Genomic DNA, 15,079 nt, shown 5'->3' with positions numbered 1-15,079 from the left:
CGGGCCATCAAAGAAGGACATACCTTTCTCCCAAGGGAGGAGAGAACTCCCACTTTGACTATGGCCTTGTCTAACTAAGATCGGAGTTGGTGAACTCAAGAGGCTTCCATAGACTTGGTAGCTCATGACAAGAGCCTCAGGTGATTACTGACATCAGAAATAAGGGTGTCAATTGTTAAATCAACAACAGGAGTCACTGTGCACTTACTCCCCATGTAAGATCTCTGTCCTTAATGTGTTGTACTATGTGAATTAACGGTAAACTACTACAAGAACAGTACTCTATACTTTGTGTGTCTGTGTGAGTGCAAACTGTTGAAATCTTTACTTGGTAAATACTAAGTAGATCTTCTGTATATAAAGATAATTGAAAATGAATCTTGATGGAGAATGGGATAGGAGAGGGAGTGGGAGATGGGGATGGTTGTGGGTGGGAGGGAGGTTATGGGGGGAAAAAGCCGCTATAATCCAAAAGTTGTACTTTGGAAATTTATATTTATTAAATAAAAGTTAAAAAATGCATATTAAAGTTAGAGCTGCTGTAACCTTTTAAAATCGTTTGGTCACATTAGCAAAAAGAAAAGAACATACCTTGTGATCTGCCACACCTAAGAAGGCAATGGCTGTGTAAAGCATGTGAGTTAGAGCACTGTCATGATGTCCTTCAGCTGAGTGGGGTGGAGTAAAGGAAAACATTCCAAATGTTAAATCTTTAAAACCTTTTGGGTTGAAGATAGACTAGTCTGAGGGCTCTGAACCTGACCACCCTCAATAACGTGCTTCTCTTAAAAACAAAACAATTCAAAATCTAATTCTGGGAAACAACTTATAAATTGGATTGGACTGTATTTCTTTTGTTGTCTGCAAGACAATTTTAAGAGTACTCAAGATATAGTTGGTAATTTTAATACTTAATCTCCAAAATACATTCACTTACATACTATACGTCAATAAAGGGACAAGAACAAGGACTCTCCTTGGACCACTTCAGAATTAAAAGTTGCCTTTTTAAGGGCCACCAGTCCTGAATCTTTCTAAGTCACTGACCACATAAGCCCCAGAAGAGTAGTCAGCAGCAAGCAGGAGAGGGTGGGTGGGAAGAGCATTGCAACCCAGAGGCTTTTCAAGGTAATGGCCCCTCACTCATTACAACAAGTAATTATCAGTTTACTAGTGAGTTTTAGGGTTATGAGCATCAGTAGCCAGAAGAACCAAAACTGGTACTTTAAGTTCTCCTGAATGAAGTGGGCAAAGGCCTATGGGTAGGAAAGACTAAGGCATGTCTGTAGAGTAAAATGAGTGGCCATTTGACTGAAAACTTGGATTTGTGTAAGAGAAGAGCGGGGGCTGAGGTGGAAATTAGAATTTAAAGAAAGAGAGTAGATACCAAGCAAGGGAATTTGAAGTTTTTCTTCCACACAAGAGGATGCTGGAGATTTTTCACTTAATCTCAAAAAAGGTTTATATTTAATAACTGCCACTAATAAAATGATCATTTAAATTGTTAAATTATAAGGGAGCAATTAGACTGATTATGCCAAGTGGAAAATCATACATTTTTCAAAAAAATATTTGAAAGGCAGAGTGACAGAGATGGGGTAGGAAGGGAAGGAAAGAGGGAGAAGGAGAAGGAGAGAGGCAGGGGGGATCTTTTATCTGCTGATGCACTTTTCAAATGTCCCTAACTGCCACAGCTGGGCCAAGCCAAAGCCAAATTCTACCTGGGTCTCCCACATGGCTGCCAGGGGCCCAAGCACTTGGGCCATCATGTGCTGCCTTCTTAAGCCCATTGGCAGGAAGCTGGATGGGAAGTGGAACAGCTGGTTCTTGAACAGAACTAACACTCCACTGTGCCACAATGCTGGCCCCTCATCCATTTTTTAAAAGGCACCAGGACAGTCTAAATCTTCCTTCAATGTCCCAACTTTCTGAAAACTTCTGATATTACAAAAGATACTGAGAAGCCATAAAATATTCATTACTTGAATATTGATTTAGGATATCTACATTAAGCTATGAAAGTGTTATTGATTGATCAGTTTAATTTATTCACTCCTTTTCCCATTAGGCCAATCTTCTACCTTTCTGCAAGACTTTAAATGATTTCAATGTATTGCGAAAGGATACGGTGTTCTGCCATTTTAGCCATGAGATCATCATTGTCAAAAAGCAATAAACAGATCACAGCAATGATGAAAAAAGCAGCCCCTCTTGTCTGAAAAATGAAGAAAATATTATAAAGGATGGAGTTTTCAAGGGTGGACTTTAAAGTAACTGTATAAATGCTAAAGAAAAACATTTTTTTCAAATAAACAGTTAAAGATTTGTTATTACTTACAGAATTAACTTCCCTAAATGTTACTTTAGTTTTGGCAGAAAAGCCCAAGTAGCTAAAGAATAATTAATAGGGACTTACTTTACTCTACAACATGAAAGGGATAGATAACATTCTAGTTACTCCTGTAGGAAACACAACTAAGGCATGTTAATAAAATTACCACAGTCATTTCCAAGAGCTAATAAAAGTGTAAAGTAATTAAAAAGCTAAATAAACTTTTAAAATTTATGTTCTCATTCTAAGGAAAGGACTCTAAAAGAAAATTACAGAACGAACCCTTCAGCCTCATTTGTACAAATGTTTCAGAATTTTAACTATAAAAACAATCTAAATAACAGTATATATTCAGTATTTACAAACTTAAAGGTATAATACTTCCTGCATAGTATGGATTTTTATGACATAGGTAATATTATATGAATATTTAGTTATATTCCATATACATATAATAAGCATATTAAATAAAAGGTTAAAATGAAAAGTAAGGATACTATTCCATGTGTTATATGATTATAGCCACCCTTGAAAAACTCTGCATGGTAGGTATTATGACAAAAGTCAGCATACACTAAAACATCATACAATTTTAAATTTTTAAAATTTTCATTGAGTTAGGATATGCTAATATTAGCAACATTCAAATACAGAGTATATAATTTCAACTTTTACTAACAAAGTGGAACACCAAAAATTTTGCTGTGCTTCAGAGAATTAACAGAAAAAAAAAACAAACACTAAGTTCTGCACAGGTGTTCTGATTCTTGCTGAAACTAATGAGAGGATATGTACGAACTAAACAAGTACTCTCATTTCTGATTATTGATGCAGCGAAACCTTTATTTTATCTTTTTTTTTTTTTTTTTTTTTTTTGACAGAGTGGACAGTGAGAGAGAGAGACAGAGAGAAAGGTCTTCCTTTTGCCGTTGGTTCACCCTCCAATGGCCGCAGCGGCCGGCGCACCACACTGATCCGAAGGCAGGAGCCAGGTGCTTCTCCTGGTCTCCCATGCGGGTGCAGGGCCCAAGGACCTGGGCCATCCTCCACTGCACTCCCTGGCCACAGCAGAGAGCTGGACTGGAAGAGGAGCAACCTGGACAGAATCCGGTGCCCCGACCGGGACTAGAACCCGGGGTGCCAGCGCCGCAGGCAGAGGATTAGCCTATTGAGCTATGGCAGCGCGGGCCAAACCTTTATTTTAAAAAATGTTTTATAGTTATTTGTATTTCTTTTGTGAATTGTCTTTTCTTATCCTTTGCTCATTTCTGTTGAAGATCTGTAAGTGTTTTATTTAGTGACATGTACATTTTATATCTTAGAAGAAATGAGAAACTTTAACTCATAATTTTTGCTGTTGTTAAAATTTTTTTTTTGACAGGCAGAGTTAGACAGTGAGAGAGAGACAGACAGAGAGAAAGGTCTTCCTTTCATTGGTTCACTCCCAAATTGGCCGCTACAGCTGGCGCGCTGCGCCAATCCGAAGCCAGGAGCCAGGTGCTTCTTTCTGGTCTCCCATGCAGGTGCAGAGCCCAAGCACTTGGGCCATCCTCCACTGCACTCCCGGGCCATAGCAGAGAGCTGGCCTGGAAGAGGGGCAACCAGGACAGAACTAGCGCCCCAACCGGGACTAGAACTCGGGGTGCCGGCGCCACAGTTGGAGTATTAGCCAAGTGAGCTGAGGCGCCGGCCTGCTGTTGTTAATTTCTTGTTTACATGATGTTTTCCATTATACAGAAGTTTCTAACCATTACAAAGTCAAATGTGGTGAATTTTCCCTTTGAGTTTTTTCCACTGCTTTTACAAAATTCGTTTTTGCCTTTGTATTAATCTATGTTAAGATACCTTTCTTTAAGCCCACAAAAGTCTTTAATCCACTTGAAATTTATTTTGGAATATTCTATACATCAGAGGGAAGCATTAAATAGTAGCTTACTGCTTAAGTAACAACGACTCAATTTTCCTTACTCATAAGTTTAAGGCATAACGATGACTCAATTTGAAATCCACAGTATGTATTCTCTCACTCTACTCCACCAGGCGGGTTACTTTCTTCATCCTATTATTTTATTCGTGTCCCTCTATGCTTGCCCTGAAATCCCCTTTCAGAACAGGGACTGTTATACCTTACGTATCTTTGTTTCTCCTTTCCCTTCTGTCTAGGACACTGCGCCACGCACAGGAGTCCTTTTGGGTGTGTTTTTTTTTATAGAGTATTATAAAATTTTATGTTTTTTCATCAGGTGGACACTTTGGATAATCCATTCCAGAAGACCAGTGCGCCTGACTTAAATGAAGCCTGTATCCTTCTCATGCTGACAAAAGCACTGGCAGCACAGGCTGGGTCAGATTTCTGACTCAGACAGTGCGGTTCCAAGTAGACACGGCCACAGCGAGAACCCTGCCTACATTTTTCCAGGTTGCTTCAGTAGGGCTACTGGCGACCCACCCTACTTCAGGAATCATTTAATTTGGTAAAACAGAAACATTATAGCTCTAACAGCTTGGTACTACAGATTGGAAACTCATTTACTATAAGACTATAATACCAGAATCACTTAAGAAAATGTTGGACAAATTTTCATCAGATATTTTATACGTGTGTGCGTATAATTATTTATTTTCATATTATATGTAACAAGTTCCTAGCTATTTCCCAAAATTGTTGACAAAGGCAAAGAATAAAGTCAGTGGAGGAGTATAACATGGAGACCTTTGAGGTGATGTGCCAGTTCTGTGTTTTGGTTTGGTGGTGATTATAGAAATCTTAGCGTATAAGATTTCATAGACCTACACACACACATAAACACAAGTTAAATAAAATTGGTAAAATCTGAATAAAGTATATGGGTTGTACCAATGTCAGCTCCTTGATTCAGACAGTGTACTTAAGTTGGGTAAGAAGTTACTTTTGTGGGAAATTGAGTGAAGGTTATATGGACCTCTCTGTACTATTTTTACAACTTCCTACGGCTCTATAATCATTTCAAAATATAAAGTAAAAAAGAAAAAACCTCCCTGCATTCTTATAAATGGTAAAAGACACGATTTTAATGCTTTGGATAATGTTTTACACTATACTTTCACTTTCCAAATAACTGATAAGGAAGCATTCTACCTTTGCTGGTCCTCCTCCAGAACTGGTGAACAAAACACTGAGGAGCGAGATGACAACAATTTCACTGTGTTCAAACAGCAGCAAAGTCCTACAAAAATAAAACACTGTCATTCATGAACTTTATCTGATCTTTATCAGGAAGCACAAATTCAACCAAAGGTAAGAGAAGAAAAGAAATAATCCCCCTGACTTCAGAAGGCAACATGAGATATAGGTACAACTGTGTGGAAATATTTTGACATTGTCTATCTAAGAAAGGTAGAAGCTACAAATACCCAACATTAGCATTCCTAAGATTATATTATTATAAGGGCTTCTTGAAAATATGTTCCAGGAGGCCGGCGCCGTGGCTCAATAGGCTAATCCTCCACCTTGCGGCGCCGGCACACCGGGTTCTAGTCCCGGTTGGGGCGCCGGATTCTGTCCCGGTTGCCCCTCTTCCAGGCCAGCTCTCTGCTATGGCCAGGGAGTGCAGTGGAGGATGGCCCAGGTGCTTGGGCCCTGCACCCCATGGGAGACCAGGAAAAGCACCTGGCTCCTGGCTCCTGCCAGGATCAGCGCGGTGCGCCGGCTGCAGCGGCGGCCATTGGAGGGTGAACCAACGGCAAAGGAAGACCTTTCTCTCTGCATCTCTCTCTCTCACTATCCACTCTGCCTGTTAAAAAAAAAAAAAAAAAAAAAAAGAAAAAAAGAAAATATGTTCCAGGAAACACAAGGTTGCTCATATCAGCATTATGTGCAGTAGACCAAACTGGAAACAACTTATATACACACTAATAACAGACTGGATAAAAAAGTCTTTCCATTCAGTGAACTATCATACAGCAAATAAGAATAAATGAAATGTTATGAATATACCAAAAAATACTGAAATATATGATTTAAAAGGTAAATCTTAAGATGCATGAATTATATTTAAAAACTACTATAAAAATGAATTATATATGTATCAAATAGGCAAACCTCAAATGTAACACTGAATGGATATAGCATGTTGCAGAAAAAAATCCATGCAATATATCTGCATTTATATAAAGCAAAAAGTTTGCAAAGTTAAACATAAAAAAAGAGAAATAGGTGACAAAACTTAGAGAAACCAAAGGAATGAAAAACAATGACAACAAGCCTGCGCCGCGGCTCAATAGGCTAATCCTCCACCTAGCGGCACCGGCACACCGGGTTCTAGTCCTGGTCAGGGCGCCGGATTCTGTCCCGGTTGCCCCTCTTCCAGGCCAGCTCTCTGCTGTGGCCCGGGAGTGCAGTGGAGGATGGCCCAACTGCTTGGGCCCTGCACCCCATGGCAGACCAGGATAAGTACCTGGCTCCTGCCATCGGATCAGTGTGGTGCGCCGGCCACTGCGGCCATTGGAGGGTGAACCAACGGCAAAAGGAAGACCTTTCTCTCTGTCTCTCTCTCACTGTCCACTCTGCCTGTCAAAAAAAAAAAAAAAAAAAAAAAAAAAAAAAAAAAAAGAAAAACAATGACAACAACAAAAAGCTTAGGCAGGGGGAGAGGGGGATGTAATGAGGAGATGCACAAAGGCCTCCAAGTTACTGACAGGTTTTTTTTTTTTTTGTCAGGCAGAGTGGACAGTGAGAGAGAGAGACAGAGAGAAAGGTCTTCCTTTGCCGTTGGTTCATCCTCCAATGGCTGCTGCAGCCGGTGCACCGCGCTGATCCGATGGCAGGAGCCAGGTGCTTCTCCTGGTCTCCCATGGGGTGCAGGGCCCAAGCACTTGGGCCATCTTCCACTGCATTCCCGGGCCACAGCAGAGAGCTGGCCTGGAAGAAGGGCAACTGGGACAGAATCCGGCACCCCGACTGGGGCTGGAACCTGGTGTGCCGGCGCCGCAAGGCGGAGGATTAGCTTAGTGAGGCGCGGTGCCGGCCACTGACAGGGTTTTATCTGGGGGTTGAGTTCTGGATATAGTAGCAGACAACATATGATAGATATTCATTTCATTATTCTTTAAGCATATTTACATTTACTTTCATATGCACATCTTTAAAAAACGTTAAAAACATCACGAGCCAAAAGGAGGCTTATAGGATCTAAATGGTACCAGGTTTTTAGCTGCTTGTTAAATGAAATTTTTTTTCTTTTCTTTATTCAAAAATTTGTAATGAATACATCAGTGGAAACTTTACTGCTATTACCATTTGGAAGATAGTAATTAAAAAAAAAGTAAATGTACCAAAAAAAATAACACTAACCCAAAATGAGACTAGCAAATTGATCAAAGTAGTTTCCTGATTGAGAAATTGCCATAATGGTTTTAGTAATGGAGAGAGGCAGTGCTGCTGGTGGTAATGGGTTGTAAAGGCGGGAAGCACATGGCCATGTACGGAGCCAAGGAAGAATGTATTTTCCCCTCCTATCCTATCCTAATACATTGATAGGGACAGTGACTTAACATATGAACCAACAGATAATTTTTATTTATTTGACAGATAGAGTCAGACAGTGAGAAAGAGAGAGACAGAGAGAAAGGTCCTCCCTCCGCTGGCCCACTCCCCAAACCGCCGCCATGGCCAGTGCTACACTGATCCAAAGCCAGGAGCCAGGCGCCTCCCCCCAGTCTCCCATGTGGGCACAGGCGCCCAAGCACCTGGGCCATCCTCCACCACCCTCCCAGGCCACAGCAGAGAGCCGGACTGGAAGAGGAGCAACCGGGACCAGAACCCAGTGCCCACACAGGATGCTGGCGTCGCAGGCAGAGGATCAACCCAGTGAGCCACGGCGCCAGCCCCACCAAAAGGTAATTTTATAAATAATTAAAAATACTGTAGATGATATACAACAGCACCACTCAGCCACACTCAACATAAACAGAAAACTCTGTTCCCCTGATGAGAAGTTCAGCTAGCTCTCCCACCCCTCCAGGATGCTGCTGCTCCCTAGTACACGGGGCTGTGGTATTTGGAATTATGTGCACTTTGCATCTGACAAAGTACGGGGCACACAAGCCCCGGAGACTCCAACCTAGACGCTGTTTTATTAGCCACGAGAGAGGAATGAACTTTTTGCAAAGCATCTCTAGTCATCACTTTCTGTTCTGTCTACCCCACTGTTCTACCTGAGATCCTTCAGAACATCTTTTAAAATTTTTTTTCTTTAAAGATTTTATTTATTTCAGAGGCAGAGTTACAGACAGAGAGAGGGAGAGACAGAGAAAGCTCCTCCATATGCTGGTTTACTCCCCAAATGTCCACAATGGCTGGAGCTGGGCAGATTCAAAGCCAGGAGCCTGGAGCTTCTTTGGGTCTCCCACGATGGTGAAGGGGTCCAAGGACTTGGGCCATCTTCTACTGCTTTACCAGGCCACAAGCAGGGAGCAGGATCAGAAGAGGAGCAGCCGGGACATGAACTGGTACCCATGGGATGGCGGCGCTGAGCTCAGGCGGGAGCCTAGCCTACGATGCCACAGGGACAGCCCCAGAACATCTTTTATTTTAGTCCTTTCCTCTCATGCTCTTATTCCCTCATCAATGACAAGGTACTTTTTCTTATACTTACTAGGTAAAACCCTTCAGAGATAGAGAAATACTAAAAAATCCTTATGCACAGTTTACATGTTAGGGTTCCTATTAAAAAAATTTTTTTTTTTAATTTCTTTTTACTTATTTGAAGGCAGAGCAACAGAGAAAGAGAGATCTTCCATCCACTGGTTCACTCCCCAAATGCCTACAACAGCTGGGACTGGGCCAGGCTGAAGCTAGAAGTCAGTAACTCAACTGGGTTTCCCATGTGGGTGGCAGGGGCCCAAGAACTTAAGCCATCACTGCTGCCCCCCAGAATACACATTAGCAGAGGCTGAATCAAGTGCAGCTGGGACTCAATCCCAGGCACTCTGATACAGGATAGGGGTGTCCCAAGTGGCAGCTTAATGGATGTTCCACTGATCTGCCCATATGATTCCTAGTAAGTGGCCCTTAAACACTTCTTTCTGAAACTGGCTTATTTGCACAAATAAAAAGATCACTCTATACCTCTAGGGGAATATGAAATGAGAGCAGTCTTAACCCACTATTCTTTTAGTTTGATGACAGTCACACTATTATTCCCCAAATGCTTGCTTACAAGGGTATTTGCAGACTTGTCCAAAAAGAAAAAATAAAAAAATGAGTGTTTTTAAACATTTTGCTCTCCTAGGGCCAATGCTTTGACACAGTGGGTTTACCCACTGCTTTGGACACCAGCATCCTATACTGGAGCAGCAGTTCAAGTCCTAGCTGCTCAGCTTCTGATCCAGCTCCCTGCTAATGTACCTGGGAAAGCAGCAGAAGATGGCCCAAGTGCTTGGGTCACCGCCAACAACACGGGAGACCTGGAAGAACCTCTCGGTTCCTGGTTTTCAGCCTGGCTCAGCACTGGACATTGCAGCCATCTGAAGAATTAAATGGCAGATGGAAGATCTTTCTCCCTCCATCTCTCTTTGTCTCTGTTACTCCACCTTTCAGATAAATAAAAAAGATTTCGCTCTCCTTATTGGTTGATTTTACTATTTCAAATCTTGTTACTTCTAAATTAGCTGCTAAAAGGGATCACTAATGAACAATAAAAAAGCCACTCATGCCAGAACTTTCTGAAACTCTTCTTTGGATTTCAATTAGTAAAATACCTGCAACAGATCATGAACACATACACTAATGGTATTTGATAAAGAGCCAGTCTACAACTAAGTAGGCTTTCTTGCTCTCTCTTACTTATTTTGTTGAATTTTACCCAATGCTATCAAAGTGATAGAAGGATTTTTTACAAATAAATATTTGACATAAATAATAGGGTAACAAAACTACTATTCAAAATGAAGAAACATAGATTATTAAAAAAGAGCATTTTTATTTACCTTAGTGGTCCACAAAGGGTAAGGCCAAAAAACCACAAGAGTGAAATGATACACCCGGCAACTGCATGTTTAAATATTGTGATCCACTATAAATAGAAACCAAAAATCCAAAATATCAGTTATATATGTTTTGCTAAAAATCTCAATCTTAAATCAAACACACAGGGAAAGATAATAACACAAATATTTTAAAGATGAAATAGCTACATATTTTGAGACCAGAAAATGTTAAGACCCCTTGAATAGCTAGATTTACAAGATAATATTGTTTCCCATTAGCTACATTCTGTCTGTTTAGATCCTGAAATCTTTTACAGAGTGCAATTTTCTGTTTTCTCCGTTTCTCACTGGTTTCCTAGGAACATCTACTGTTTCAGACTCTCTTTAAAGATTTATTTGAAAGGCAGAGAGATGGAGAGTAGGGGAGACAGAGAGACATTTTCTATCCACTGGTTCTCTTTCTAAATGCCCTCAACAGCCAGGGTTAGGCTAAGCCAAAGCCAGCAGCCATAAACACCCCTCCTATGTGGGTGGTAGGAACTCAAATATTTTGGTCTTCATCATTTGCCTCCCAAGTATGTTAGCAGAAAGCTAGATTGGAAGAATGGGACTGAACCAGGCACTCTGGTATGGGATGCAGGTGTCTCAAGCAGGGGATTAACACCTCTCTAATTTTAATTTTAGTCTTTATATTCTTTTCCTTCAGGAATTTTTAGTGCCCCAATTATTTGAAAAGAGAGAAAAATGTTAATATGCAGTTTCAAATATTTATCCTATTTTAAAAATGTTCTAGGTATCTAAACCAGAAGTACTTGAATTTGTCATCCCAGTTCTGGCACTGGTCTTGTAAGCTGCAGCATACAGCAGGCATGCAGTATGCTGTAACTTCTCTCTAAAGAGGCGATCGTATGGATGACTATGCAGGACGTAGGACATTTCTGGCGTGAAGCTTGAACCTCAGCTGCATAAAGGGAATAAGGACAACGAAGATGAGAGTGATATAATGCACCCTAATAAATATGGCATATGTACATGCCAGGCACAGCATGCTAAGAATTTTACATAAATTAATTGATCCCCACAGCTCCATTAGGAAGTTATTACTAATTCCATTTTACAGGTGAGCAAATGAGAGAGAAATTAAATAACTTGCCCAAAGTTAAGAGCTAATAAGCAAGACAGACAGACTATGAATGTCTAATTCTTAACCTCTATGCTTCGGCAGCCTGCCAGTGACATTTCTACCAGGTGCCTGGGCATGCCTCCATGTCTGATCTGCAAATCTTTCAGAATAAGGAGCCAGTGTTAAAGAACACAATCACATAAATGCTTTTATAATTCTACCCTCTTCCACATTTTTACACATTTCATTACCTTGGTCCTTTATAGTTTACTCTTGAAGCCTCCATTTGGAAAAGGCAAATCAAGAGTGAAGAACAAGTTGGCTCGGGAATGTTCTGCTGTGAATTTAAATAATTCTCGCTGACCAAATATAAGCACCGTGGCAAGGCCGCTGTGGCACAGCAGGTTAAGCTGCTATCTGGGATGCCCGCATCCTGTCCTGGAGCACTGGCTTGAGTCCTGGCTGCTCTGCATCTGATCCGGCTTCCTATTAATGCATCCCGGGAGGCAGTAGATGATGGTGCAAGTGCTTGAGCCCCTGCCACCCACGTGGGAGACCCAGATGGAGTTCTGGGCACTTGGCTTCAGCCTGACCCAGCCTTGGCTACTGTGGGCATTTGGAGAGTGAACTAGTAAACAGATCTCGCTCTCTCTCTTTTTCCCTGTCTCTGTCATTTTGCCTTTTAAGTGCAAGAAAATTAAAAAAAGTTTTTTTTAAAAATACAAGCACTGTACCCTGTACCACTGAAAGGGAAGTTTCTAGGAATAAGCAATTCTTGAAAAAAACCTTACCTGGTGTTTGGTAATAGTTTTCCCAGAAGAAAATGGCTTTTGAAACAAAACCATAAAAAATGCAGTCCTGTAAAAATAGAAACACATATTTGTACAAATCAATATAAAATATAAGGTACAGTTTTAATATATTAGTTTTAACTACATTAGAACTTGAAAGGTATTCTATTCTCTACAGAAATCATAGTGGAGAACCGTACTTATTTTAAGGCACCCACTGCAACACTTTAACAACTCCTTTTTTTAGAACTGTTTTCAATACTAGTTCACAAGTCACAAAAGTAAAGGAGTCTCAGTATTTATTCGTGACATAAAATACCATAGAAAATAATTCCTGTCCTCTCTAAAATTCAGTGATAACAAAACTTGAACCAATAGAAATGAAGAAAGTACTAATTATATATCTTCCACATTACTAACTAAAATAGCTATATAAAAATGCACACAACTGGAGCCTTAAAGTTCCTAGCCCATAATCCCCCAAATTACCAAAATTACACTCTCAATTCTAGTAATTCTTATTAACATGGAGAGTGGTCACTATCAATCTCAAGGTCTAGCAATCTTTAAAAGGATTCCTTACTATACGTAGAATAATAAATAATACAAAGTTTATACTAAAGGAATAGGAAACTCAGGCCAGTAGAGTTTAACTCAGAAAATAAGGAAGATCTGGGCTAAGATAAGCCTGCTTGAAGACCGGGCTACCTAAGTGGGATTGTTCTGGGAGCTGCCAGGGTCTCCAAGACCCTTCCAGGGAGTCTGCAGGCCCAAAACTATCTTTATAAAAATACCGAGACATTATTTGCTCTTTTCACTCTTGTTCTCTCAGCAAGTCCACTGGAGTCTGTCAGAAATTACATGACGGAGGTAGTGCGACAGAATGAAAGCTTAAACAGTTATCAGCACAAATATTAAAAGAACCTGGCAAAAATCTCACGAACACAAACTACAGCAAAAACCTGTTAGGTAAGTGATCAGAGCACAACATTCTCCTTTTCTTATCTTTCTCCTTTACCTTTAACCTTAGGTATTCTTCCATTTAAAAAAAATCAAGTACTTTTAAGGAGCCATAAATTGCACAAAACATTCTATATAAAGTTTCCTAAAGACACTCAGTTAAAGCAAGATTTTCAAAGAAATAGAAAACATTAAGAAGAAACCTGCAAACACTCACCCAAGTTTTAATATAAAAATGAACTGAACAATGTGAACTACTTTCAGGAGATCATATGATTCAAAAAGTCCGACAGCCTTCAAACATTTAGTGAAACACAGTAACACAATGTATTTCGTTAATCTGAAAAACAAAAGCAGAAACAAATTTTTTATCTTTGAAATCATAAGGTATTCTGTGAGCATTGGTTTTTTATTTTTATACAGCAGAGGTCATTTTAGAAACCACAGAAATACTATAAAGGAAAACCAACATACACACACACACACACACCCCCAAACAACTTACCACCATGTGCTCACTACCAACAACCTTGTAGTATATATTTTGTGTTTTTTTTCCCAATGGATATTAACACTTTCTCTCCTCCTTTGCTCTTTCAAATAAATAGATACACCTTTAAAAAAAAAGATTTAAAGATAAATCTATTTATTTGAGAGGTGGAATTACCGAGAGAAAGGTCTTCCATCCGCTGGTTCACTCCCCAGATGGCCACAATGGCTGGAGCTGGGCTGATCGGGAGCCAGGAGTTTCTTCTGGGTCTCCCATGCAGGTTTAGGGGCGTGAGATTTCCCAGGCCATAGCAGAGAGGTGCATCAGAGGAGGAGCAGCCGGAACACAAACCGACGCCCATATGGGATGCCAGTGCTGCAGGCGGAGGCTTAGCCTATCATGCCACAGTGCTGCCCCACAATAGATAAATCTTAAAACAACACAAAACAGCACATGTCCTTGGGCCCCTGCCACTCATGTGGGAAACCAAGTTGAGTTCCTGGTTCCTCATGTTGCCCAGGTACAGATTGGCTACCGCAGGCCATTTAAGGAGTGAACCAGAGGATGGTGGGAGTATCTGTCTTTGTAGCTGTATATCTTAAAGTGCCAAACTAAAGATAAAAATATTCTTGGTTGGGACTGGAGCCATGGTATAGCCGGTAACCTGGGGTGCCGGCATCCCATATGGGCACTGGTTTGAGTCCTGGCTGCGTTACTTCCAATCCAGCTCTCAGATAATGTGCCTGGGAAACTAGTAGAAGATGGCCCAAGTGCTTGTGCCCCTGCACCCACATGGGAGAATGGAAAAAGCTCCTGGCCTCTGGCTTTGGATTTGCCCAGCTCTGGCCATGTGGCCATTGGGAAGACTAAACCAGTGGATGAAAGACCTTTCTCTCTGTCTGATATATTACCTCTCAAATAAATAAATAAATCTTAAAAAAAAATTCTTGGTTAACTGAATTGTCTGAACTATTCGGCAATTTATTTTTTTTATTTTTTATTTTTTGACAGGCAGAGTGGACAGTGAGAGAGAGAGACAGAGAGAAAGGTCTTCCTTTGCCATTGGTTCACCCTCCAATGGCCGCCGTGGCTGGCGCGCTGCGGCCGGCGCACGGCGCTGATCCGATGGCAGGAGCCAGGTGCTTCTCCTGGTCTCTCATGGGGTGCAGGGCCCAAGCACTTGGGCCATCCTCCACTGCACTCCCTGGCTACAGCAGAGAGCTGGCCTGGAAGAGGGGCAACCGGGACAGAATCCGGCTCCCCGACCGGGACTAGAACCCGGGTGCCGGCGCCGCAAGGCAGAGGATTAGCCTAGTGAGCGGTGGCGCTGTCGAAACTTAATTCTATCTGTGATGAAACCAGAAGCTGACAACGCGGAACAGAGGAATGGAAACAGGACTGCCCCTTGTCTGCCT

General features: G+C 41.2%; 1 protein-coding gene across 3 annotated transcripts in view; it reads right to left on the bottom strand.

The window, feature by feature from the left end:
• Positions 1-15,079, bottom strand: part of SLC30A5 (solute carrier family 30 member 5) — a 37,103-nt gene that overhangs the window by 14,920 nt on the left and 7,104 nt on the right. For all 3 annotated transcript variants that reach the window (XR_016220834.1, XM_002714071.6, XM_089313241.1), the window contains exons 2-7: positions 13,392-13,514; positions 12,215-12,281; positions 10,301-10,386; positions 5,451-5,538; positions 2,128-2,215; positions 592-668 (exon numbers count right to left, since the gene is read on the bottom strand). Coding sequence is in view for 2 of the 3 variants with exons in the window: in XM_002714071.6 (XP_002714117.2) it covers positions 592-668; positions 2,128-2,215; positions 5,451-5,538; positions 10,301-10,386; positions 12,215-12,281; positions 13,392-13,514 (529 nt within the window). In the remaining variant the exon portion in view is untranslated. The remainder of the gene's footprint in view (positions 1-591; positions 669-2,127; positions 2,216-5,450; positions 5,539-10,300; positions 10,387-12,214; positions 12,282-13,391; positions 13,515-15,079) is intronic.

The sequence above is a fragment of the Oryctolagus cuniculus genome, chromosome 14 (genome assembly GCF_051225735.1).
Source record: "Oryctolagus cuniculus isolate XC-2025 breed Fujian yellow rabbit chromosome 14, ASM5122573v1, whole genome shotgun sequence".
NCBI lineage: Eukaryota > Metazoa > Chordata > Mammalia > Lagomorpha > Leporidae > Oryctolagus > Oryctolagus cuniculus.
This window is presented reverse-complemented; position numbering and strand designations above follow the sequence as displayed.